The 25,115-nt window shown below is 36.1% G+C and overlaps 3 protein-coding genes and 2 long non-coding RNA genes across 6 annotated transcripts; 1 reads left to right on the top strand and 4 right to left on the bottom strand.

Annotated features, from left to right (window-relative positions):
- Nucleotides 1-1,906: 1,906 nt before the first annotated feature.
- Nucleotides 1,907-3,801, bottom strand: LOC103427593 (tropinone reductase homolog At2g29290-like). Its single transcript, XM_008365661.4, has 5 exons — nt 3,517-3,801; nt 3,195-3,402; nt 2,625-2,841; nt 2,413-2,522; nt 1,907-2,283 (listed from the first exon to the last, which is right to left on the bottom strand). The coding sequence occupies exons 1-5, from the start codon at nt 3,591-3,593 to the stop codon at nt 2,113-2,115; spliced, it is 783 nt and encodes a 260-aa protein (XP_008363883.2). The 5' UTR covers nt 3,594-3,801; the 3' UTR covers nt 1,907-2,112.
- A 2,533-nt stretch (nt 3,802-6,334) lies between these two features.
- On the bottom strand, nt 6,335-9,573 carry LOC103427594 (tropinone reductase homolog At2g29360-like). 2 transcript variants are annotated; one of them, XM_008365662.4, is made up of 5 exons: nt 9,219-9,573; nt 8,480-8,687; nt 7,208-7,424; nt 6,950-7,059; nt 6,335-6,834 (listed from the first exon to the last, which is right to left on the bottom strand). In XM_008365662.4, exons 1-5 carry the CDS (start codon nt 9,293-9,295, stop codon nt 6,664-6,666), a joined length of 783 nt encoding a protein of 260 aa, XP_008363884.1. In that variant the 5' UTR covers nt 9,296-9,573; the 3' UTR covers nt 6,335-6,663. The 2 variants fall into 2 exon arrangements, with proteins under 2 accessions (XP_008363884.1, XP_017185678.1); XM_017330189.3 differs by having other exon boundaries at nt 6,950-7,107; nt 9,219-9,435.
- A 147-nt stretch (nt 9,574-9,720) lies between these two features.
- Nucleotides 9,721-12,184, top strand: LOC139195180 (uncharacterized). Its single transcript, XR_011579816.1, has 4 exons — nt 9,721-10,223; nt 10,325-10,393; nt 11,167-11,226; nt 11,981-12,184. It is a non-coding gene; the product is annotated as an uncharacterized lncRNA (long non-coding RNA).
- A 789-nt stretch (nt 12,185-12,973) lies between these two features.
- Nucleotides 12,974-15,119, bottom strand: LOC114824568 (uncharacterized). The gene is made up of 4 exons (XR_011579815.1): nt 14,987-15,119; nt 14,800-14,902; nt 14,639-14,700; nt 12,974-13,386 (listed from the first exon to the last, which is right to left on the bottom strand). It is a non-coding gene; the product is annotated as an uncharacterized lncRNA (long non-coding RNA).
- A 4,828-nt stretch (nt 15,120-19,947) lies between these two features.
- On the bottom strand, nt 19,948-21,623 carry LOC103433451 (tropinone reductase homolog). Its single transcript, XM_008371715.4, has 5 exons — nt 21,257-21,623; nt 20,940-21,147; nt 20,620-20,836; nt 20,426-20,535; nt 19,948-20,307 (listed from the first exon to the last, which is right to left on the bottom strand). Exons 1-5 carry the CDS (start codon nt 21,331-21,333, stop codon nt 20,137-20,139), a joined length of 783 nt encoding a protein of 260 aa, XP_008369937.2. The 5' UTR covers nt 21,334-21,623; the 3' UTR covers nt 19,948-20,136.
- Between the last annotated feature and the right edge of the window lie 3,492 nt (nt 21,624-25,115).

Here is a 25,115-nt window from a genome sequence, read left to right as displayed (position 1 = left end):
AAGGCAATGAGTGGCGGCCGCCACTCCCCTCGTCGAAAAACAGGACTAGATTTCTAGGTCTGCCCCTCCCCTCGCCAGAAAACCCACTGGTTCAATCAGGGGCGGATCTATTAAGGGACCTGGGTGGTCCCGGGACCACCCGAAAGTCCAGATAATATGCTATAAGGACCACCCAGTCTGGGCACAGGGTGCAATATAAGAGGAGCGGGGCTGCAGAGTTCTGGTGTTCTGCAAATTAGAAGAAGGAAGAAGAAGACTATTTATCATTTAAGTAAAACGATGTGTTTTACATAGAGCTCAGGTTTGAAAACACCCCTTAGTACAATGGTGTGTTTGGTGCACTTCTTTAATATATAGTTTTGACATTTTTTTTTGAAAAAACAAAAACAAAATGGTTCAAATTTGAAACAGAGAACCATTCCTTATCCCCACCCACCCCACCCCACCGAAGGCCACCGACCAGCACAACACTAGTCTCCTCTCCAGTGTCCACAGATCAAATAGTTCAATTTCAATATTGGATGGTTTCAATCATAGACGGATGTTTTTGCTCTAGTTGACAATAAATCTATCATGACACATTTTTTAGTATGAAATCTTGTTGGGGACATATTTAGTCTTTGTAATTTGTAATGCTATTTTTGCGCTAATATGGTTATTGATTATTGATCCGATTTTATGATTATTGATATGAAATTAAAATTATTTTTTAGGGTGAAAATTAAAATTTGAATTCTTGATTATTGATTAATTAATTGAATTATTACATAATGTATATAATTATTCATATGATTAGTTGAATTGAATATTTATTAATTGAATAATTTGTACGCTTATTGGTATAGCTTAATTGAATTGTTAGTTGGATTAATTATTATGCATATTAGTATAGTTTACTCTAGGATTAAGAGTGTAAGAATTTTTTTCCTCTCCATTTTACAGTTACGTAATGAAACGATACTATAAGAAAGAATGCTTAAATCCTCCTTCAAACATTTCGGGTAGTCTTTCTCCTTCAAATATTCCAAGCGGTCCTCCTCCTCCTTCAAATATTAAGAAGTCCTCCTTCAAGTATTCCGAGTAGTTCACAACAAAGTAAGGGCACTGAGTTAGATGAAATATTGGTTAATCTTCCTGCAGACCCTAGACATAGACATCGAATGTTTGATTATCCATCTAATTATCGTGAAGCAATTCGTAGACACTACCTAACTTCGCCCATCCTCCCATCAATTCCTGGCTTCGCCAGACTAGTGTGTTCATTTTTTATGCTAGGTATTTATATATAAAACCAGCATGATAAAATAGTGAAGCTTTCAATATATACTAATAACGTGCTCATTTAATAGTGACAAACAACGAACAACTATTCAATAAAAATAGGACAATGTTACACTCTTGTAAATAGTAGCGGTATCTACGTATTGTTATTTGTGACATGTCTTAGTGTCTTAATAGAAGGATTTCCCTTTAATTAAAGATTGTTTATGTCTACAACAACAAAGCATTTTCCCACTAAGTGGGGTCGGCCAAAAGATTGTTTATGTCTAAAATAGAAATTATTTTATTCAATCTATTCTATTACAATAGAAATCTGTATTTGTTCTGTACTTTTTTTTATTATAGTCTTTGATAAATGATCAATATGAGTCAGACTCAATAGAATTTGATCATACAGTGACCCGTATATATAATTCAATTAAATTACGAATAATCAGGAATACTACTCTCCTTCAAATTTAGAAAACCCTTTAGGTAGATTGAAAGGATCATCTTATTTAAGCCCTTATCTCTAAATTCCATGAGAAACTTAATAAAAGGTTCACCTGTTCATGTTTTGGCTATTTCCTACATAAATATCCAAATTGTTCACATTTGAAATATCTCAACAGTTGAGGCAAATATATGTACTTGAGCTTGAACTGACGTTAAAATGTATTATCCTTAAAAAAAAACAACATAAACGCCAATGTACACATTTTACATACTTTTTGGACAAGATTTATTAAGAAATTGATTAAATGTAAATCTATACATCTTCAAATTAATGGAAAAGGATAACACTGATGGTAGGTTGAAAATTGGCAACCCTGCATATTACTACTGAGTTTGCTAGAAACCACTAACAGTGAATCCTCCATCAACGCTAATCACTTGTCCATTGATGAAAGAAGCAGCAGGGAGGCAAAGGAAGGACACCAGAGATGAAATTTCATTAGGCTGTGCAAGACGACGGATGGGAGTTCGACCTATCAGCCGTCTGAAATCTTCAGCATGATCATCCTGATAATTTAAAATGATCAAGTTTTAAACGTGTCAGATCAATATACCTAATGCAGTTTAATTAAATTGTTACAAATCAAGGTTAATTAAGCTCAGAAAAATAATTGTCCGGAGGGGAGTGCTACATACATTTTCGACTTTAGCCCCAGTGTTGACAGCCCATGGTGCCACAGTGTTTGTACGAATGTTGTCTTTTGCCCATTCACATGCCAAATTTTTTGCAATCTGTATCACTGCTCCTGCAAATTTGGAAAAAAACAGAAATTTTTTTTAGGGCTTTGTATAGGTGAGAACTATTTGCAATCTTATTTTAACTAAAACAAAAATAAGCAATATATTACCTTTGGTTGCTGCATAGGCTGATAGTCTGGGTAGAGCTTTCAGACCAGCAATAGAGGAGACAAATACAATACTTGCATCTTCTGAGGCTTTCAAGAGAGGATATGCAAGTTGGGAAAGATGGTAGGGAGATTCAACATTGGTGCCCATCATGCCTGAAAAATCTTCCAAAGTGTAATCTGCAGTACTTCTGAGAGTACATATTGCAGCATTATTTACCTGTGCCAAATAAAATATCACTTAGAAAATTAGATTTTAAACCAAGATTGAAAAACAAAGCAAAAATAGTTAGCTCTTAAGGTCTAATAATAATTATTATGTAGAGTCACAGATAATATTGAACAATGCAATCCAAACATCGGAAACTTGATAGAAAAAATCATGACTCAATTCTACTGAATGATTTCGCTCTTAATTGCACCACCACCTTTTGTGCACCACATGCCAGACTGTGCAAGTGGTTAAGCTGGAACTATATTAATGTGATCAATAGTACACCATTGACCCAACTCGGAAATTTTGACACATAACACATAAAGAAAGAGAAAAGTAAGGGCAATAAATAAACTTACAAGGATGTTAAGCTTGCCATTGAAAATACAGGAGACGGTTTTGATGAGGTTTTCTCTTTGAGCTTTACAGGTGAGATCACAAACTGAGCCTGTCACTTTGAATCCCTTATCTTCCCATTCTTGAAGCCTCTCAACAATCTGTGCTTCGTTACGAGCACAAGTATGCACGGTTGCACCAAGTCCTGCTAGCTCTTCTACTATGGCATATCTAATGCACAAGTTATATATATAAGAACAATGTCAGCAAGAGAAATTGATATGAATCTATTAAATAGTAACGAAACAAATAGAGAGCGAGACTGAGATCAGAGAGCTAGCTAACCCGATGCCTTTAGTTCCACCAGTGACGAGGGCGGTCATACCCTTTAGAGACCATCTTTGGCTGTTGAAACCGGCCATTGGTATGTTTTGCTTGAACTGTTGATTGCTTAACAGGCAATAAGAAAGCTGAGTTTAGTGCAGAAGGTTGAACTCAAGAAGAATGAACTAAAACGTGGATGTGCTGATAATCTATGAAATCTTTGCATATATATATATACATATAGTGTATATTAACTCTTGCCGAACGCCCAAATTGAAACCAAAGTTTTAAATATATTAATTCTTCCTGAACACCCAAATTGAAACCAAAGTTTTAATGTTTTAATTCTTGCTGAACACCCAAAGTGAAACCAAAATATTTTAATTAATTAAAAAGAAGAAAGGATCATTGATAAAAAAAAAATTGGATAAAATATACGGTAGGTATTACGTAGTAGTCATCCTTTGGCTGAGTCCAACTTATTATTAGGGTTTTGTCAATTCAATACGTTGATAAGAGTTCAGCAATGCGTATTACTGACTTTTGTTTGGTAATATTTTCTTGTGACTTATCTTTGTGAGATGATAAAGTCAATTAATAGCTAGGGTTTTCATTTCTAATTTTGTTTCATGCCTATTTTATACTCTCTAATTTTAATTTTTTTTGTCAAACATTAGTTTTCTAATTTAATGTTATTTATGTAGAAAAAAATGATTTTTAGCTTAAAATTATTATATTTGAGTCTTTTATATGGATAATATGAATGAGTTTGAAAATGAATTTGTAGATAATGTGGATGCGTTTGATACCAAATTTATGGATAATTTGGATACATAGGTTTTGATACCTACCGCATAGATGATATGTAGATAAATTTTTCTTACAATAAATATTGTAAAAAGGGAAAGCAAATGCATACAATAAATAATGAGTAATTGTGTGCATATTAGTCGTTGAGGGATATATATAATAGATATGAAAATTTCACTCAAACTCTATTACCTTAAAAAAAAGAAAAAAAAGAAAAAAAAAATGTTTGCTTACGTGGAATGTTCGTCAAAAGGGTTTACTTTTTGTTTTTTTGTTTTTTGTTTTTGAAGAACAGTCAAAGGGTTTACTTTGAAAATGTATTATTCGTCGATTTTCTATTTACAAATTAAATTGACTTTGACGGGCTGACATGATTTCGAATGTGAAACGCTAAGGTTAAGGCTAAGGCTAAGGCACAAGATCCAAAATATTTGGCATCTTTGACTTCCGATATATTTGATCATGTATTTAGCAATAGCGTGAATTCGTAATGCTAAGGGGTAGTTTGAGAGTGAGGTGTTTAAAAAAAAAAGCACTCATGAAAAAAAGTTGTGAGGGTTTTAGGTGTTTTGTAAACTGAAAAAAAAAATGACTTATTTTGGAAGCTGCTGTGAGAATAAGCTGAAATCAAAGGAAAAAGCTGAAGCTACTATTTACAGCTTTGGAAAACTGGTTTTTTTTCAAAGCACACAGAGCTACAGTACTCCTTTAATGAAAAGACTCATTATCAGACTGCTTTTTTTCTTTCCAAAAGCACTTTTACAAAAAAGTTTATCAAACACTCTGTTGATTTATTTCACAGCCGCTTATTCTCACAACAGTTTTTTTTCAAAGCACAGCAATACCAAACCAGCCCTAAGTTCTATAGCTCACCACGCTGATCATCTGGTGGTCTGCTTAAGAGATAGAGTAACTACAAATCAATCTCAACTAGTAATAAATCAGGTAATTAAAAATGTGGTAGAAATAGCTTCTTTTAGTTTAGGCACGGAAATTCTGTTTAATTGGTATTGGTATTGGTATTGAGAGCATGAATTCCACATTAGAGAAAGAAGAGATTTTGTATGTGTTTGTAAATATGCTGGCTATTTCCCATATAGCCAATTAGTTTTATAGTAGAATTTCAACTTTCTTCATGGTGTCAGAGGATGTTATTTCACGTATGAACCCCAATAGCTACACTTGCACTACGTAACCCAATTTTTGTTGTCAACATATTAACCTTGAAAATTCGCCGTAGGGAAGCGTATACTAATTTGATCAAGAGGAAGAAACTTATAAAATAATAGATGCCTGTATGAAAGAAAGGATAGCCCATAAATCACATCTTTGCTAAGAATTCTGCTAGTTTGCGGTCAAAGAATGAGCCAACTTGGCCAACTTGAACCAGAAGTTAGGTTGGAAAGCATGAGCTGTAGTTGGCCTCAATTGTAAGATTTTTTTTCGTTTTCTAGCATGAGTAAAAAATTGAATGATAATGATAATTTAACTTTGACTTAGGAAAAAATGTCTAATTCATTCATTTTCCATTCAATTATTCATTTTTCCCTACAATAAGTGCTATATATGTTATATTACATCACAAGTCACATATAACGTGATGAAAGAAATAAATATAATTATATACATTTTTTATAGATTAAAAAAATCATGCTTATTAGTTATCATCAAGGAAAAAAGCATGACATTGATGACGATGACACCAAAGTACTCAAGTACGTCTATTGACTTTGTCAACTTGTTGTCCATGGTATAGGTTAATATTGAGATTAACTAACTCTAAGCAAATTGTGCTTTGCGCTCTAGTAATCGAGCTGCACATGCAGTTTCTCTTTCGGCCAACTCTAGGGTATGCAATATCTCATGGGCTTCCCAACCTCCTTCCTCCCTGGTCATGATCTAGTCACACGATGGTCTATCTTATTATAGTACGTATCGGCTCTTGTCATGTTTAATGTTTATTCTTGTCTGGTCATTTGTGCTTTTGGTTAGGTTTTTGGCCTTTTGAGGTTTTCAATAAAATACATCATTCAATAAAAGAAAAATCTTATAAACCGCAATTGTTGACAAAGGAATTATATCAATCATAAGTATGGGGCCACTCATATTATGCTTGTTCTTACGATTTACAAAGTAAACGCTTAAATTATAGAGACTTTTTAACAACCATGAACATTGCATTGACTTTTCCCCGGGGCTTGCTACTAGCTTAGAGGTGTGAACCTGTCAGCAAATTGGAGGGACTGATATTGCCCATAGGTAATAATTGAAGAAATATGGTTGGAATTCGTAGGTGATATGTGATCAGATAGATAGGATGCCAGATTTTGCAACCTATGCATTGATGAGTTCAGTTCGCTAGAAGCCGCTAACTGTAAATCCTCCATCAACACTAATAACTTGTCCATTGATGTAAGAAGCAGCAGGAAGGCAGAGGAAAGTGATCAGAGATGATATTTCATTAGGCTGTGCAAGGCGTTGGATGGGAGTTCGACCTATTAGGCGCCTGAAATCATCAGAATGACCATCCTGACAATACAAAATCAAATTTAATTGTTAGATAAGATATGCCTAAAACATATTAAATAAATTGGTAAAACACAAGGACTGAACAATATATAGGTAGAAGGGGTTGGATATTTACAGATTCAACTTTAACTCCGGTGTTGACAGCCCATGGTGCCACAGCATTAGTACGAATGTTGTCTTTTGCCCATTCGCATGCCAAGTTCTTCGAAATTTGGATGACTGCGCCTATAAGATAGCAGTGGTAGTGATGTTTGGAGGTTGCAATCAACAACACTAGTGATTTGACACATTATTCATGTGAGGCAGTTATTGCTGGAGAAGCTCAGAAAAAAAAAATAGGAAGACAGTTTTGGAAGACTAATTACTTACTTACTTTTTGTTGCTGCATAGGCAGACAGTTTCGGTAGAGCTACCACACCGGCAATGGAGGCAACAAAGACAATACTTGCATTTCCTGAGGCCTTCAAGAGAGGATGTGCAAGTTGAGAAAGATGGTATGGAGATTCAACATTGGTTTTCATCATACTTGAGAAATCTTCCAAAGTATAATCTGTAGTTCCTCTAAGTGTGCAAGTTGCAGCACTATTTACCTACATATTGCACCATACGTAGCACAGTCAAAATCCATTTTATGGTAATTAGTTAATTATCTTTAGATATAGACCATTGCAATTCTTATTTTTGGAATAAAAACCCACATAATTCTAAACATCCAAATAAAACCTAAAATTGAAAAAACTACCAAGTAGAAAGGTAATTGACCTATTATATATATATATATATATATATATATATATATATTGTAAAATTTACCTATATGTATATTTATGATTAGCGAATAATATATATTTTGTAGGTACATTAATATTTTTCAAATATTATTACATATATTTGGCACATTTTATTCTTATAAGATATATGTACAAATAATAGGTAAATTAACTTCAAACCAAATAACATTGCTTTATTTTATAAGTAAATTGATTTTGAAGCAAATATCATTCTTTTGTTATGTAGGTAAATTATTTTTCATGTATTTTACATATATTGGGTAAATTATTTTGCTTTTTTTAAGCAATCTAACATTTTTAAATTTTAATAGTATACGTAGGTGCACTATATGAATCAAATAGCATTCTTTTGTTATGTAAGTAAATTATTTTGCATGAATTTTACATATATCAGGCACTTAAAAAAAAATATGTGTGTGAAATAATTTACCTACATTAATATGTAAAATATAATTTTATTGACTTAATTAAGCATGTATAATAACATATATTAGACATGTTTTATGTTATTATATATTAGGCAATGAATTTATAACATTATTATTATTATTATTATTATTATGTAAAATCATTAATTCTCCCTTACAATCTGCGACATTAATTATGTATATCATAATAGGGGTATTTTAGACATCCAAATAAGGGTATTTTAGGCATCCAATTTTTTTTTAAATGTGAAGTCAAACATAATTAATGAATTTATTGATATGAAATCTAGTCAATATGTTTTATTTTAGTAAAAATCTTATGTCGGGTTTTATGTAGAGAAAATTAAATTTTAGGGGCTAAAGTCATATTTTCAGATTAATTAATAAGTTGTGAATTAAGGTTTTATTAGACATAAATGAACTTACAAGGATGTTAAGTTTGCCTTCAAAAATAGAGGAGACAGTTTTGATGAGGTTCTCCCTTTGTGCTTTAGAGGTTAAGTCACAAACCGAGCCAGTCACTTTGAATCCCTTACTTTCCCATTCTTGAAGCCTCTCAAGAATCTGTGCCTGGTTGCGAGCGCAGGTGTGCACGGTTGCTCCAAGTCCTGCTAGTTCCTCCACAATGGCATATCTAATACAATTGCACACCCAACAACAATGTTAGTTAACTAGCAACCAGTTAAGACAGAGACAAATATATATGAGAACTGACAAACTTTTAGGATTTGGAACCTCTCCTGAGCCCAAAGAGAGGATCCTCCTGATCAAGAAGTGTGGGCCGTTGGATTTTCATCTAACGACTATAATTATTATAACTATAAAGGATCCTTCTGTTTGTAGCCGTTGGATAAAAATCCAACAGCCAACACTCCTTACACTCCTTGGTCAGGAGGATTCTCTTCTTGGGCTCATGAGAGGATACAAATCCAAACTTTTATACCAATGATATAGCTCAACATCATCATGACGAATAATGTCCCTAACCTAACCAACTATTATTAAGTGTGAGGTCTTATCCCAGATGATTTATACGATATTAACAGTGAACCTCCCACACATAATTATATCTACGATCTGAGAGGCTCTATTCTCTAATAGGAACTGGAGACTGAAGAGAAACTATCGTGAAGACTGAAGAGAAGAGAATAGGTAATTTGATTACCCGATGCCTTTTGTTCCACCGGTGACGAGGGCAGTCATGCCCTTGAGAGACCATCTTTGGCTGTCGAAACCTGCCATGTATTTTGCTTCACAAACTGAATATTTATAACCCCCAAATGTTCTTTAGCTAACAGGCAAGAAGAAAGCTCTGTATATTACTGAAGACTGAAGAAGAATGAACTAAAATGTGTTGTGCTCATATTCTATGCAATCAGTGTGTATGTATAGAAGTCTTGCTTGACCAAAACAAATTATATTGAAACCAAACGATTAAATGAATATCACAAGAAACTGTCAAACAGCGTAATAGTGGCCCTCCAATTGGGCTGAGTCAAACTTCTTGTTAATTAGGGATTGTGTCAATTCCTTGAACTGATGGCGTGTATGCAGGGGCAAAGCTATATGGTCGCCGGTGGGGCACGGGCCCCTCCCTTTAACACAACAACCCATTAACACATCATTTACCACTAACACTCCAAAAATTACTCCTCATTCCCACTACACATACTGCAGCACATACAAAGATCTTCATCCCGGTTCAACAAGTAATCAATGAATTTTATCTACTAGTCTCTAAACCCAACTCCTTTTCTCTTCACTTTGCCCACCACAAAAGATTTTCATCCCTGTTCACGCAACAATCAAGTGCCATATACTTACTTTTTCTGTTAAAACCCACCCCATTTTATTTAAAAATGGTTTTTAGTTCTTAATTGGTGAGCCCATGGGGCCCACCTTGTTTTTTTTTTATGTTTACCGGTCTCTCTCTTCTCCCTCACCTCTCCCGTAGCTCTTTCTCGGACCTCATCTCTCTCCCTCGCTACGACTCCCTCTTCCCCGAGCAACACACTCAGCCACGCCATCTGCTGAGGACATCACCATCTAAACCTCGTCCCTTTCCTCTTCCTCTTGCCTCTGCTCAACTCGGGGAAAATAACCTCCGGCGAGTCCGACGGCTTTCGAGGCCATTTCCGGCCAAACCACTGCCAGTTGGCCGGCGTGTAAGGTATCAATCTCTTCGTCTCGTCGAGTACTATAACTTTCCTTTTTATTTCACTCAATTTCGTTGCGTATTGAAGAAGTTATACGCATTTGAATCTTACCCAGTTTCCGGCGAGTCCGACGGCTTTCGAGGCGTTTTCCGGCCAAACCACGGCGAGTTAGACATCGTGTGAGGTATCGTTCTCTTCTTCTCTTCCAGGGCTACAACTTTCGCTTTTTTCTCGCTTGATTTCGTTGAGTAGTGACAAAGTTATGGCCGTTTAAAGTGAGGTGGTTTTCCGGCCGAATTCCCGGCCTTCTTCTTCCTTGGCAACAGGCCACCCGGCCTTTCCCTCTTCCTCGGGCCTTAGGCCCGTGTTGTCTTAAGCCCAAAACCCTAGCCTTTAGTTTTAAGTTTTATTATTTGGTTTTAAAACCCTAAAAAGGGCCTTGGGCCGGTGGTTTTTAAAAGGGGCTTAAAGCCCTGTTTTTCTTTATTTATTTTTATTAAGGCCTTAAGGCCTTGTGATTTTGTGCCCGTGTGTGTGTGTGTGTTAGGTGTGTATGTGTATGTGTTTATGCATGCACATGCATGCCCCGTGTGTGTGTGTGTGTATTTGTAGTATGTGTGTGTTTGGGCTAAAGCCCAAACCCCAATTCTCACCCTAAAACCATTTTAACCCAAAACCCTAGGTTCCTAAAATCCTTTTAAACCCTAAACCCATCCAATCCCAAATCCCCTATTTTATTTAAACCTAAACCCTAATCCGGATTTCAAGCCTAAAACCCGTTTGACCTAATTTGACCGTTGACCCCCGGTCAACGTTGACTTTAGGGTTGACTTTTCGGGTTTTCGTCCGGGACCCTTCTTAGGGTAAAACGACGTTCTGAATCCGGTTCCAATGTCCGTTTTCCCAAATTCAATTGCTATTATATAGTTTTAATTATTGGACTCTTTATGTGCTTAGGGGCATTTATTGTGACGTTTCCGTCTTCGCTAGTGGCGCAGCTTTTGGCAACTAAGTACTGTGAGTGGACCCCTTCTAAAATTACATGATTTAATAGTAATTGCATAAATGATTAGCATGCCTACGAATTTTGTGAATTGATTTATATCAATCCTGTTTACTGAATTTATTGATTTCGTCTCGTGTTATGGTGAGGAAATAATTGTTAGCTTATATTGAGCTATATTTTAATATATATCATATTTTCTATAAAAACCATGAACTGGTAGACTATCTGATAGATGACGATAGGATGCCAAAACATGTTTTTGAACCCCTCTTTATAGTGTAGACGATGATCGGTAACCTATGCTATAAAGTGGTTATTTAAGAGAGACGTAACTATTTGTGCGTACCTAGTGGACACTATGCCGCCTGGGGCGAGGATCTGGTGTTGGCATGTAGGCCGGGAGAAATAATCCCTAGCGAAAGGCTGAGGGACACGGAGACAGGCATTGGGCCGGGAGAGAGTTATCTCTGGCTACGGGTACAGAGACTGAGGTGCAGACATTGGGCCGGGAGTTATATTTATTCAGTGATCTTTCTAGCAGCACACCGCGTTTACGAGACGATTTATGATGCATTTATTGTTTTGATTTCCGCGATGTGATTTTTGAGATATTTGGCATGCTAGGATTTTTATTAAATCCATCATTTATTATGCTAGTAGTTTTCATTATATATAAACTTTGGGGGTTAGTACATTGATAACTGTTTTATTATTATTATATATATAAACTTGGTCCACTCACCTTTGTTTTGCGCTCCCATTCAGGACTTAGAATCAAGGCACCTAATCCCGGCGTGAAGACACTTCCGCAGCAGCATCTTCAGATCCTCTCGATGTAGGACCCACTTCCTTATTCATCCAATTTTATCTTAATCCTTTTTAGAGATTAGGTTAGTTGTATGCTCTGAGCACGTTCCTAAAATTATTAATTCTTTGTATTTTAAATTTCTAACCCTTATTTATTTCCTATTCTTAGCTTTTGTATCAATTAATGGCTTTCGTCATCCCCGGGTGTCGGCCAACACGTGTCGAACCTGGTATTCGGGGAATATCAGGGTCGGGGCGTGTCATTTTCAGGGAATTCACTTGACAATCAACTTGAAGGCAGGGGATTTCTTTAACCCCTCAAGTATATAATCAATTCATGTAAACATATTAACAACAATACATTCCCAATTAGGAAATAAATCCGAAATTTAAAATAATAATTGGCTTTCAAATTTGACAGAAATCCTAGAAACACATGGCAAGACTTATGGAATTAGAAAAGAGAGAAGATGGAGATGGTTGTAGTGGCTTACAAGAACTCCGATTGTGCTTCGGAATCTCTGATACAACTCCAGAATTTTCGATTGAATCTCCAATTAGGGCAAGCAGAGCATCATAATTTATTTTTTACAATCAAAAGAGAGGGAAAAGGAAACAGTTGATGGATAGAATTAAGGCTGCGTTGGGAAAAATAAAAAAGGAGCGTGCGCTGATTTATTTCATCTAAAATACCAGGGGCGTTTGTTTGCCCGTCACTAAGTGGGACTGGACTGGACTAGCTGTTAGTCCAACACTGTGTTTGTTTCATGCTAGGACTAACATTAATAAGACTAAAGGGGATTAGCATGGACAAAACCCTTCACTAAGGGGTCTTAGCGAGACCCCCCAATAACCATGAGACTAGCTAAGACTATCCTCTTTCGTCCTCGTCATGCTCAACAACCACTCCCGATAGACTCCTCGTCATCTCCGGTCACCGAGATCATAATAAAATATTAATAATTTATATATTAATGTTGAACAACAAAAATATACAACATAAAAAAAATAGAGTCCATACAAATTGGGTCAGACTACAAGGCAAAATAAAAATGTAAACCAGCCCAAAAAGTTAAGAATGGGCTTTACATACAAACTAAATATCCATAAACAAATAAAAAAATATAAATAAGTAAAATAAGGAAAATTTCCTACAAAAGGGGGAAGTAATAAACAGGTTTCCCCCTTTCCTGCAACAAAGAAAAAAAACGTGGGGTCAGTTAAGAGAGGTTAAGAGAGAGTGGCAGGAAGTCATGCCCTCCATCTTTCCCCCCACGTAACAAGCTCTAGAACTCTCCTATGATGCCTATAAATAGGCATCAGCTGCAACAAAAAAGGGGGACAGAACAAAGAGAGGGGATACCCTGCAGAAAAATAGAGAAACATTGAGAGAAATTACTCAGAGCAACGAAGTGCTGCCAAAAAGAGAAGGAATTCAATCGTTCGTGCTTTCGAGTCAAGAACCAAAGAAGAATATTCATCACCAGGTATGAAACAAGTTCTATTTAAATTATTGTTTTTTTTTTCTCTTGTTTCGTTGCAGGAAGAACAAAAAAAATAAAAAACAGAGCAACATAAAAAGCGTTGCAGCATAGACCACCATAGAGAAACAAATAGAAGGAAAAAATAAAAGGAAGGGGAAGAACATGCAGAGGTCCACAACAACGGATTTGTTTTTCCTAATCTTTCTTTTAGCCGTCTTGTTTTTTTTGTTGTTTGGTATCTTCCTGCACCAAATAGATGGAGGTGAAGACTTTGAGCAGCCCGACTCCCCACTAACTGCAGCAAAAATAATCCCCAGAATCCCATGAATTTCTTCGAGGTGGCCTAAATCACCCTGTGAAATTCCAATCAAATCTAAAGAAATCCATGTTCGACGTCCATGCCAAGGAACCGTTGTTGTCATGGCAGTGCATGAGCTTGTTAGCAAAAGTGGAACAATATGCTCCAAGAAAGTGATTAATTCCTGATGTTCTGACTTCAAAGGTTACTCTAGAGAAAGGAAAAAGAAAAGGACGTATTGTTCAAGAATTCCAACCAAAGTCTTTTATGTCAAGAGTTCGAAAGATAAGGAAAAAATGGTAAAGATGGTTTGCAAAGGAAAAGAAGCCAAAATCTCCCTTGACCGACTCATGCTTGGTCCAATTCCACAAAAAAAAGAGTTCCTCAATTCGACTTTTGATAAAGACAAAAGAAAGGAAGAAGGTGTCTTTCAAAGGGCTTAAAGTGTGGCTATCAAATGTTGACCAAAGGCATTAAAACAAGACTGACAGATGCTACAAGACAAAGAAAGAAAAATTTGCTAATCTAAATAGATAAAAGATATTTGCTTCCCTGCCACGTGAAGTTGGATTTAAAAGAGTTCAAGCTATCCCTAGTTTACAAAGAAGGGAAAAGCTTGATGTGCCACGTGAAGTTAGGTTTAAAAGAGTTCAAACTATCCCTAGTTTACAGAGAAGGGAAAACTTGTTGTTGAAATCTCTAAATTAATTGGGGAAGCTCACTCATATGGCAACCTTCACGTTAACGCACTAAAAAAAAACAATCAAGTATAGCATACATGAAGAGTACGTTACTACGAATTTAAGAGTGCAATTGAAAAGTGCAGATTCCCACCTTTGAAGCCATGAATTAACACTTGTTTGTCCAAACAACCAATCGAAGAGATGTTGTTACTTCTGCACGAATTAATTAAACCAATCAGTCACAGTTCAGGGCTTCAACCCACTGCGAATGAAATTCAGAAAAGAAAAAAAAAAACTGAAAACGGGGGTCACCTGCTGGTTGTCTTCTTCCTCTTTTGCTTTGAATTCGAGCCACCAAAAGAGGACAAGCAAGTGGTGAAGAGCCGAGGCAGCAGAAAGAAAAGAAATTGGTGACCTACATAAGAAGCCTCCGCGATTTAGGAGGAAAATAGGATAAAATTGGAGCAATTCAAAAGAGTTCAAACCTCACCAATCTTACCCCTATTCATTTCTGAATTCATCCGCTGATAAACCTGAAAAGAGTTTCAAAACATTACGAAATCATTAAGAGCCCAAGTATTGCGGGGCTGTTTTTTGCTTCTAGAGGAAAACCACCGGAATTTAGAGTCAAGAAAAGCTGGATTTATGGGGCCATTTCGCAAGAGAGGGGAAAGCTAAAGCTGCACCTCACGTGGGAGCTTGGTCACGTAGAAAGGAAGAGAAATTTTTTGGACTTGGAAAAGTCACATAAAAAAAAAGAGAGAGAAAGTAAAGTTTGTTGTCAGGAGTTTGGTGGGTTTAAATGAGTTCAAGGACCCATACTGCATGAGGTCGAAAAATCCAAAAAGAAGAATAAATATATAATAAAAAGGAGAGGGCTGCCATATATGTTTTTCCATCTTTTGAGCCTTTTTGATCCGATCCAAACACCACAAATATATATAATAAAGAAGGGAAAAGTTACAATGGGAAGATGACTTAAAGCTCTGACTAAACCAAGGTCCACATAGTGACAGAGAACCATCATGGTTAACACTTTGTGGTCCACCATCCACATATCATTTCTACTGGCAGGAATGACATTTTTTTTAAAAGAAAACTAATGAAAAGGGCTTGAAAACTTTGAGTTTTAATGATAAGGACAAAATAAAGGGTAAAGTGAATAGTACCAAGATTGACTTTTTAGTGTAAAAATGTGGTTTTTCGTTAAAGTGAACAGTACCGGGTGCTTTTCGTTAAAGTTCCCTTTTTTTAAAGCAAAGTTTTCTTTATTTTCTTTGCTTATGCCGGGCACTGAAAGCAAATTGGTTTTGCTAGGCATATGAAATTATATTTGAGCAAGTGGGCGACAAAAAGAGGTATCCAATACCTACTGCCAGAACCTTAGCCAATCACGTGGCTTTCAAACATTAGTCATGATTATGACTAGTCATTTTTCTGGTACTTGTTGCAATACAATTCTCCCAAATTAAATGAGAAGGCTATCCACGAACTAAAAAAAAAAAAAGAGTAGCTCTTCCATATTACTTATATGGGCTTTATGAACATGGCATCCATCAAAGTTGAATTTATTCAAGAAGTATGAGATGTATGGCACCGAGACAAAGTCAAAAACCAAAGTAAAAGTGGGTTCACAACAAATATTTACAAGACACAAATGCCACAAAGCCCCGTCAAACTTCAAATGGCACGAAGCCATATCAAGTATTAAATTCCAAATGACACGAAGCCGAAGAAAAAGTCTCAAATTAACGAACTACGCCGGCGCAACAAACGCCCAAGAGCATCCTAATGATGGGCAATTTAGAGTTCTGAGGAATCTTTGGGGCTCTAAAAAGGGTCTATATATCTTTCGGGCTCTATATGGGGCTATATATTTTATTATGTAGTAATTTAATTACGCGGTAAATTTATTATTGTCGTAACTTCTCTAAACTTGATTATTGGACGTGTTATCTTAAATTTTAATTTATGAACTTTTTAACCTAATTAAATTCAAATTCTGACAAAGTTAGATTTAATCACTTACGCACCGTTGCAGGTTCTCTTATCTGAATCTCATCCGTTGGTTTGTTTCTAAGAAATCAGACAAGATAAGATTTCGTTTTATAACAATCATTGGTTTTGATTATCTTATCTCAATCTCATATGTTGGTTTGTTTCTATGAAATCAGACAAGATAAGATTTCATTTCATAACAACTATTGGTTTATTTCTCTGATTGACACATTCTTCGAAGATTTTCATTTCGTAACAATCATTGGATTGGATTATCTTATCACAATTTAGTTATATTTTCGGTTTAGATCTCTAAACTACCAATGTTAAATTTCATCAATTTTTTTTAATTTTTTTTATGAATTTTTCATTCTAGAAAATTAAACACGAAGCACAACATTTTTTTCTAATCAACAACACAAAAAAATAGTTGTTGTTTGTATATGTTTTCTTAATCAAACAAACAGTTGAAAATAAACTCTTAAAATCCTAAACGGTTGAAAAATAAACTCTTAAAATCATGTTTTGGAATTGAAAATGGGGCTCACCCATTTCTAAACTAAAAAAACAAAAACAAAAACCAAGATTGGGCCCTCAATTGGTGTGGTCCCCTTACTTTTTTGAAATCGTATCCTGGTTTGGATTCCGGATTCCGTTGAGTGGTTCGGAATCCCCTTTGGTGTCTTGGTTCCGTTGAGTGGTTCGGAATCCGATGTTGATGGATTTCATTGAGTGGTCCAAAATCACATCATTTGATTCGTTGGTTCCTTGGATTGATTCATTTGAGACAGCTTCAAAAATGTAGGCTTCGGCCGAACTGTGTCGCTTTAGCCTTGCATTTCGATGTATGGCATGTGTTATTGATTGATGTGATTATGGAATTATGTTGGTTGTAATTGTTGTCATTATGATTAGGCTCGTTGACCAATATGGCTAGAGATTAATGTTGTGCTTCGTTGACTGTTCCTTGATATGATGCATGCCCTAAATTGTGGTATTGTGTGGAGATATAGTGAATTATGTGATGATTGTTCGAGTGTAGTGTATGACGAACTACGAGTAGCTTGATCTCGATTTAGGATACGTATGCAGTCTAACGAGGATATTAGATGCAGCCATAAAGTATACGAAAAATTATTACGCAATTGGATCTTGAGTTGTGCTTTGCCCATATCCCGGAGGTGGAGTATGTTAGAGATACGGATACTTAGCGAGGTCACGTGTCGATCCTGGACGTATGTCGGGATCAGGACGTGATACTTTTGAAGAGAAGTGATATTTTGTTTTCCATCACCAATGCTTGTTTGTGTGACTAGATTGCATCATATGTATGATTTTCACTCACATCGGTTTTCTTCATTTAATAAACGCAAGTTCACTGCATAATGTTGTGAGGTGCTTAAAGAAAGTTTTGATAATGTGTTATTCCTTTCATATCTTTCTTTTATGCGATTTACAGATACTTTGGAACCTTTTGCAATTGCTTTGGACAAAGAGAAATGGTCACTTGTTCAACCACTCTTGTCATCTTCATACAGTGGATATGGCACTTCCAGCTTGAAACAAGTAACTATTTAACCAATCCCTTGCTTTGTTTTATAGATTCTTGATTCGTGCACCGTTTCCTGTTTTTTTTGTAGAGTACGGTAAACAAGATATCCTTGCAAGTTGCAAGACAGTTAGTTTTACTTGTATTGTATCTATATGTTTTAAAGGATTCATGATGATTGGCCTGGACCTTTCATCAAGTTTAGTTTGTTACATGTTTAAGCTTTCTGTCAGGTTTGTGTTGATTGCATTTAGACTTGAGCTTCTGAAGTTAATGAGAGCACTCATCGTGTCACTTTTTGATGCATTTAATTAGAATACTATGTTTTTTGTTCTGACTCTAGGGTATTGTGCATTACATGTGCACAAATGCTGCATGCTCCCAAGTGGTCCGTGCTGCCATTCTTTAGGCAGTACCCTTTCCATACTCTGGTTCTAATATATTGAAATGAAAATTTGAATGTGAATAAATTCAAGATGCTAGACGTGAAGCACCTCGTTCAAAATTAAGGTGTTTAAGATTATCATCTTGCCATTTGGGTGCAAGTTGGTTCCTTTGTTTACTTGTCAAATGTTCAATTATAAATTGTAGGTGATTGATGTTCTGCTGAGATCTTAGATGAGAAGCTTGGTCGTCGTCATGGCAAGGTTGTTCGGGGTATGGGGAAGGCGCAGGTTTGTGAGACGGGTGCCTCCTCTTCCAGATCAATCACATGACAGGTCATCGCCCTAACGGAGGAAGTGGATACCTTAAAAGATAAGATTGCGGCCCATGAAGTAGCCTGGGATGCCGGGGAAGCCTTGATTGTAGCCCAGTTTTCGACCTAGGACGAGAAGATGAGCATGATCTTACGGGCCTTACAGATGTCCAACCTCCAAATCCCGATGCCAGCACTCGATCTTGCTCCACCTTTGACCTTCCAGCCATTTTGCCCAGCTGATACCCAGTAGCCTGATGCATTAAACCCAGACGACTACTTGTCGTAGTTTTTTCTTTTATGTTCAAACATCTTGTATGTACATTTTCATATATTTTATAATTAAATATTTTTTCTTGGTTTATTAATTATTGTTTATAATTTAAAACAATATTTATTAAAAATTAAATAAAAATATTTTGTCAAAAAAGAAAAAGAAAAAAAGGGGTGCGACGAAAAAGTAACATGTGTTGTGCAAAGACCTTTTGAGCAACGCAAGTATTGTCCTCGCGCAAAGACCTTTTTGCACGACGCATGTTACTTCTTCGTTTCACAAAGACCTTTTGCGCGACGCAGGTATTGTCATCGCGCAAAGACCTTTTGCGCAACACAGGTACTGTCGTCATGCAAAAGCCTTTTGTGAGACACATGTTACTTCTTCGTACCGCAAACCCTGCTTTCACAACCTTTGCGCGATGGTTTGCGCGCGACAAAGATGTCGTGGGGCTAATTTTCAGGCAACATTTTTTTACTTTGCGCAACACAACCTGCGTTGCACAAACAGTTTTTTGTACTGGTGGGGGATTGAGATGACACATCAACCGAATCGTACCATGGGGTGGCAAAGCTATAAAATTTTTAGATTTTAGGGATCATAGGCAGTGTTTGCTTCGAATGAAGGCTTTGAGATTATAGTTGAAAAGCTAAGAGACTTTTGTTGGAAAGAATTTGGGTTTGTGATGAAAAGCAATTAAGTTGATTGAATAATCACTCAAAGTTTTATTTAATAGTAGAGACTGAATTTGACGAAGGTTCTGAGTTTGGAGGCCTCTGACTATATTTATAAGCGGTGAAGAAAGAGCAACCTCGATCGTATCACTAAGCTGGAGCAAGAGTAGGTTGGTCATTTAGCTGTATCCAATCGAGGTATAAGTTAAGTTTATTCTTAAAACTTACAAAGTTAGCACTCATATTAGGCTTTTCATTAACATTACTATTGGATTTGACAATTTGCATGAAGCTTATTATTAACAAATGAATGTGGAATTACAATCGATAAATTGGATAGACTGATTATTATCCAGAGGAAATAATAAAGGAACTGTTGGGACTGTTGGCTAATGTGTGATCAGATACATATACAGGATGCTTATTTTGCAGCCTATGCATTTATGAGATGAGTTCGCTAGAAACCGCTAACTGTAAATCCTCCATCAACACTAATAACTTGTCCATTGATGTAAGAAGCAGCTGGCAGGCAAAGGAAGGTGACGAGAGATGAAATTTCATTAGGCTGTGCAAGACGGCGGATGGGAGTTCGACCTATTAGGCGTCGGAAATCATCAGCATGACCATCCTGAGAATGCAAAACCAAGTTTAATTGTTAGATTAGTTGCCCAAATTATTATTAAAGATAAAATTTGGTAAGGCACAAGGACTCAAGAATATATATAGGCAGAGGGGAAGGTATTTACAGATTCAACTTTAACTCCGGTGTTGACAGCCCATGGCGCCACAGCATTAGTACGAATGCCGTCTTTTGCCCATTCACATGCCAAGTTCTTTGAAATTTGGATGACTGCACCTATAAAATAGAAATGAAATTAACGTTTGGAGGTCTTGCAGTTAAATAAACTTCTATATTTTGTAAAATTAATTAGTTGCTCACTTTTTGTTGCTGCATAGGCAGAGAGTTTCGGTAGAGCTACTACACCGGCAATGGAGGCAACAAAGACAATACTTGCATTTCCTGAGGCCTTCAAAAGAGGATTTGCAAGTTGAGAAAGATGGTAGGGAGATTCAACATTGGTTTCCATCATACTTGAGAAATCTTCCAAAGTGTAATCTGTAGTTCCTCTAAGTGTGCAAGTCGCAGCACTATTTACCTACATGTTGCACCATATGTAGCCATGTCAAAACCTTCTTCATATTAATTAAGCTGCTAATTAAGGTTTAAACTATTATTTATTTAGTCGTAAATGAACTTACAAGAATGTTAAGTTTGCCATCAAAAATAGAGGAGACGGTTTTGACGAGGTTCTCCCTTTGTGCTTTAGAGGTTAAGTCACAAACCGAGCCAGTTACTTTGAATCCCTTACTTTCCCATTCTTGAAGCCTCTCAAGAATCTGCACTTCGTTACGGGCACAGGTATGCACGGTTGCTCCAAGTCCTGCCAGCTCTTCCACAATGGCATATCTGAAAAAAATTGCATTTGAAAAATTAGAATAATACACCCATGAAATAAACTGATCTGAGTTATCAGATGCAGAAACAAATAAGAGAAGAAATAGATAATTTTAATTACCCGATGCCTTTGGTTCCGCCGGTGACGAGAGCAGTCGTGCCCTTTAGAGACCATCTTTGACTGTCGAAACCTGCCATGTATTTTTGCTTGATCTGTAACTAAAGATGTTTATTCACTTGAAGTGGTAATCGGTTAACAGGTAATAAGAAAGCTACGTATAATACTGAAGGTTGAAGAAGATTTAATGAAATAGCTAAATGTGGATGTGCTGATGATATTCTGTGAAAGCTGGCTGTGGATATATATATTGCGTTCTTGCTGGAAACCAAAACATTAAACTAATAAGAAGAAAGGCGAAAACAGTGGTAGTCGCCATCCATTGGCTGAGTCAATTTTTCTTTTTTTTTTTTGGAAAATTGGCTGAGTCAAACTTTTTGTTATTAAGGATTGTTAAATTTAATGCAAAGTAGTTGGAACACGGAAGCGTATCGAACGTCAACTATTTGTTCTTGACTTTGATATATTCAACATGTAGATACAAGAGATTTTTCAATGTGGTCGACATATGAGATAATATATTACGTGTCATTAAATAAATGGTGGAATATATGTGCTAAAAAGTTAATAACTTAAAAAATAAAATTTCTCATAATTCCTATTAAAACATGTGATATACCATTTATATTTCCGTTACAACTAAAAATTTCTCTGTAGGGAGGACGTTGATTACAAACTAATAAGATTGTCTTATTATTACAAAGGACGAGCCATTGAACCGTAATAACTGTTGTTGCAAAAAGGTCATATTTCTTGATTAGATTCTGTAATAAAGTACTATAGTTCTTGTTTTTTTTAACCTTGATTAACAGAAAAATTGAAATACGATAAATTGGCTTTGTGAAGCTGACCCCTCGGCATGTGAACCGGTATGTACGTACGTAGCGTAAGTACAGTGGCGAAGTTAAAAATTGTTTGACAAAAAGGGGTACTATTGACCAAGAACATCATAGAACGATTTTTAGTTAGGATTGTGATTTGGCGCCTAATGTTTAGGCGGGACTAAACAGCGCTATGCGCTGACTTTAAAACAATGGCCAAACCACCCAATTCAATATTTTTGTTCATGAAATTTTATATAATATCTATTTCAATCGCATATATAAATCAAAATATAAGAACAACTAATAGAATTAAAAATAATTAAACTCTTATTTTATTCTTTAACCTAATTCAACATTAGTTGCATCTTTCCAATTCAAATTTGTTTGGGGCTTAATGAAGAAGCATTAGCCCCATGCCTACAACCCCACAATGTCTGACCAGCCCAATATAACAAACCCAAAAGCTCAGACGATATATCTGGCAAAAAGCAATGCCTCAAAAGTAATCGGCGAACCGGCCACCGCATCACTAAACCACCCTTTAATTTTGCCCACGTCATTCCATTGTCACGCCCAAAACATTCTCAAATTCCTAAAAGAGTAATGTTAGTGAAATTAAATTTGTAAACTAAATAACAAGGAAGTTGGTGATTGGAATATTACTTAATCGTTGATAAACATATTTATTTTGTATTGGTGACACTTCATTTAGTTTATAAATTTAGTTTCCTTACCATTACTCATTCCAAAATGCCACCCACTCACTCGCCAATTTCACCAAACAAAAACGATGGCACCCATGTAAATTCTATGTAATTCAATCCCACTTTCCTGACCCAACCGTTCCCTCCAAAATTCTGGAACACTCCAAGTGGACCTGGCATTCGTGTCGTGTTTTTCGTGTTCGTGTCATACCCGATAGTTTAACAGGTCGTGTCGTGTAATATCCAATAAAGTAAACGGGTAATATGACCCGACCTGAAATCATCAAAATAACTTTTTTCTTATCGTGTCGAAATAGGTTACTGACGTGTCATTCTCGTGTAAACCTGTTAAGGACTCGTTATTATTGTGTGACCCAATAATGACCCGATTAGTTATCGTGTTGACCTGAATTCTTTTTTTTTCGTGTCGTTTATGCGTCGTGTTAACGGGTCGTGTAAGAAATTGTCAGGTCTAACTCCAAGTCCACCTGTAAGGTTCTCACTGACTCATATTTACATTCTTTTCAATTTCCCTCGAACGGTCTCTCAAATAAATTAACAAATTCCAATCCCCCTTCAACAACCCATCAAAGAATTCATAACAAAAAATTCAGAGGCACATCAGTAAGGATTCAAACAAAAAGCAGAGGGGTGGACCGTCGCTCTTGGACTTCATTTCAGGCGAAAGGCAAGGACACTCGCCCTTCATGTCCCTATGTAGCTTTTCCTATGCGTTTGTACCATATGCCCTTCCCCTTAAAATAAAATATTACCTCCTAGAAAGGTGAGTTACAATGTGACACAATAATGTGGTTTTTCTATCATTGAATCACCACACTATCTAGTTACTTTTATATAGATTTGTGTCCCATGTTTTATTTCTTGTTACTGTGTACGGTGTACCATTTTTATCTTTGTTTTTTTGTTATAAGGGGATCGAAGACAAGAAAAAATTAAACGATAAGGGTAAATTATATTTACTACTTTAACTTTGGGTCACATAACAAACTCATATTTACCTTTTCTACATTACAATGTCATACATCAACTTACGAATTTTTTGTAATGTGAGACCTTTGAATTTTTGGTCAATTTTGACCGTAAAATGATGATGTAACGGGCATGGGATGCACTCCCTCGCCCAATTGGAATTCTGACACATATAAATGTTCCTTGGGAGGCTGATTAGCCAGGTCATTATCGGTTGAACGACCCGACGGTGATCGAGCTGACGTCGAGGATTACTAGGTCGCTCAGATATACTCCCGAAAATGTAGAGTGACAAATCCTTATTGTACGACCTTTGTTGTAAATCCATCTGCGCAAGGATAAAACATTTAAATTTTCTATTGAATACCTTAGTTTCCGCATGCACATTATTACTTATGTTTTGAACTATGAACATGCTTGTAATGAAGGATTTGGGACCCATTAGTTGTGACCCTTCGGGGATCGGGGACGTGCTGTTGTTAAACAATTGTGAACCACGCTTTATGCATGTTGGTTTTAATCACTTTTCAAGGCAGACTATGCAAAATTTTTAGTAGGCCTTACCTTGAACTTATAGTTTCACATCCTTTACGTATGTTTTGGCTTACGTTACCTTAGAAGTGTCGGCCATCACGACCCGATGTAAGGTTCCATCTAGGTATTCGGGTAGGGGAGTGTCATGTCTATTCAGTATTCAAGACTTTTGTTGCCAAGGTTCAAACTCTCTTTGAATGTAAGATTCAGTGCTTAAGATGTGATGCAGGGGTAAATTAGGTTCACATCCCTCTTTTTTCAACTCCATTGATTAAAATCTTATTCATTTTCAATTTTTGATCAAGGTCCATTGGTTTTAATAAACATCATTAATTATTTCCATAATTAAATATTTTACATGCAAAATAATTAAATTTTATTTCTAAATATATTCATTTAGTGTTAGAAACATTACATTTGATATTGTGTGTGTATATATATACTTATGGCTAAATTTTGTATCATATATTTTTATATTTAGTTTGTACCCATTTTAATTTGCAGCCCTTTTTTTAAATTGTACCAATTTCTTTTCAGTTTTAGTTTGTACCCATATTGACACACCCCGACCGAGATCAAGGCATGCTGGCCGTCACGTGAGAGTGATGTAGCCATGTGCATAGTGCGGAAGCAATAAAGATAAGAAATATACGAATAATTAAAAACCAAATTACTAGAGTGCACTACTAAACAGAAAGTGATAGGAGTTAGTTACAACAGTAAACACTCCTAATCAGAGCATAAAAGTCTAGGTGTAGTCCAGTAGGACAAATACTAATTATACAGTACCAGGAATGTCCTACTATTATT

Source organism: Malus domestica, chromosome 04 (genome assembly GCF_042453785.1).
Source record: "Malus domestica chromosome 04, GDT2T_hap1".
In the NCBI taxonomy this organism is placed as follows: domain Eukaryota; kingdom Viridiplantae; phylum Streptophyta; class Magnoliopsida; order Rosales; family Rosaceae; genus Malus; species Malus domestica.
Note: the sequence above shows the minus strand (reverse complement) of the source record. Positions and strands in the feature narration are given on the sequence as shown.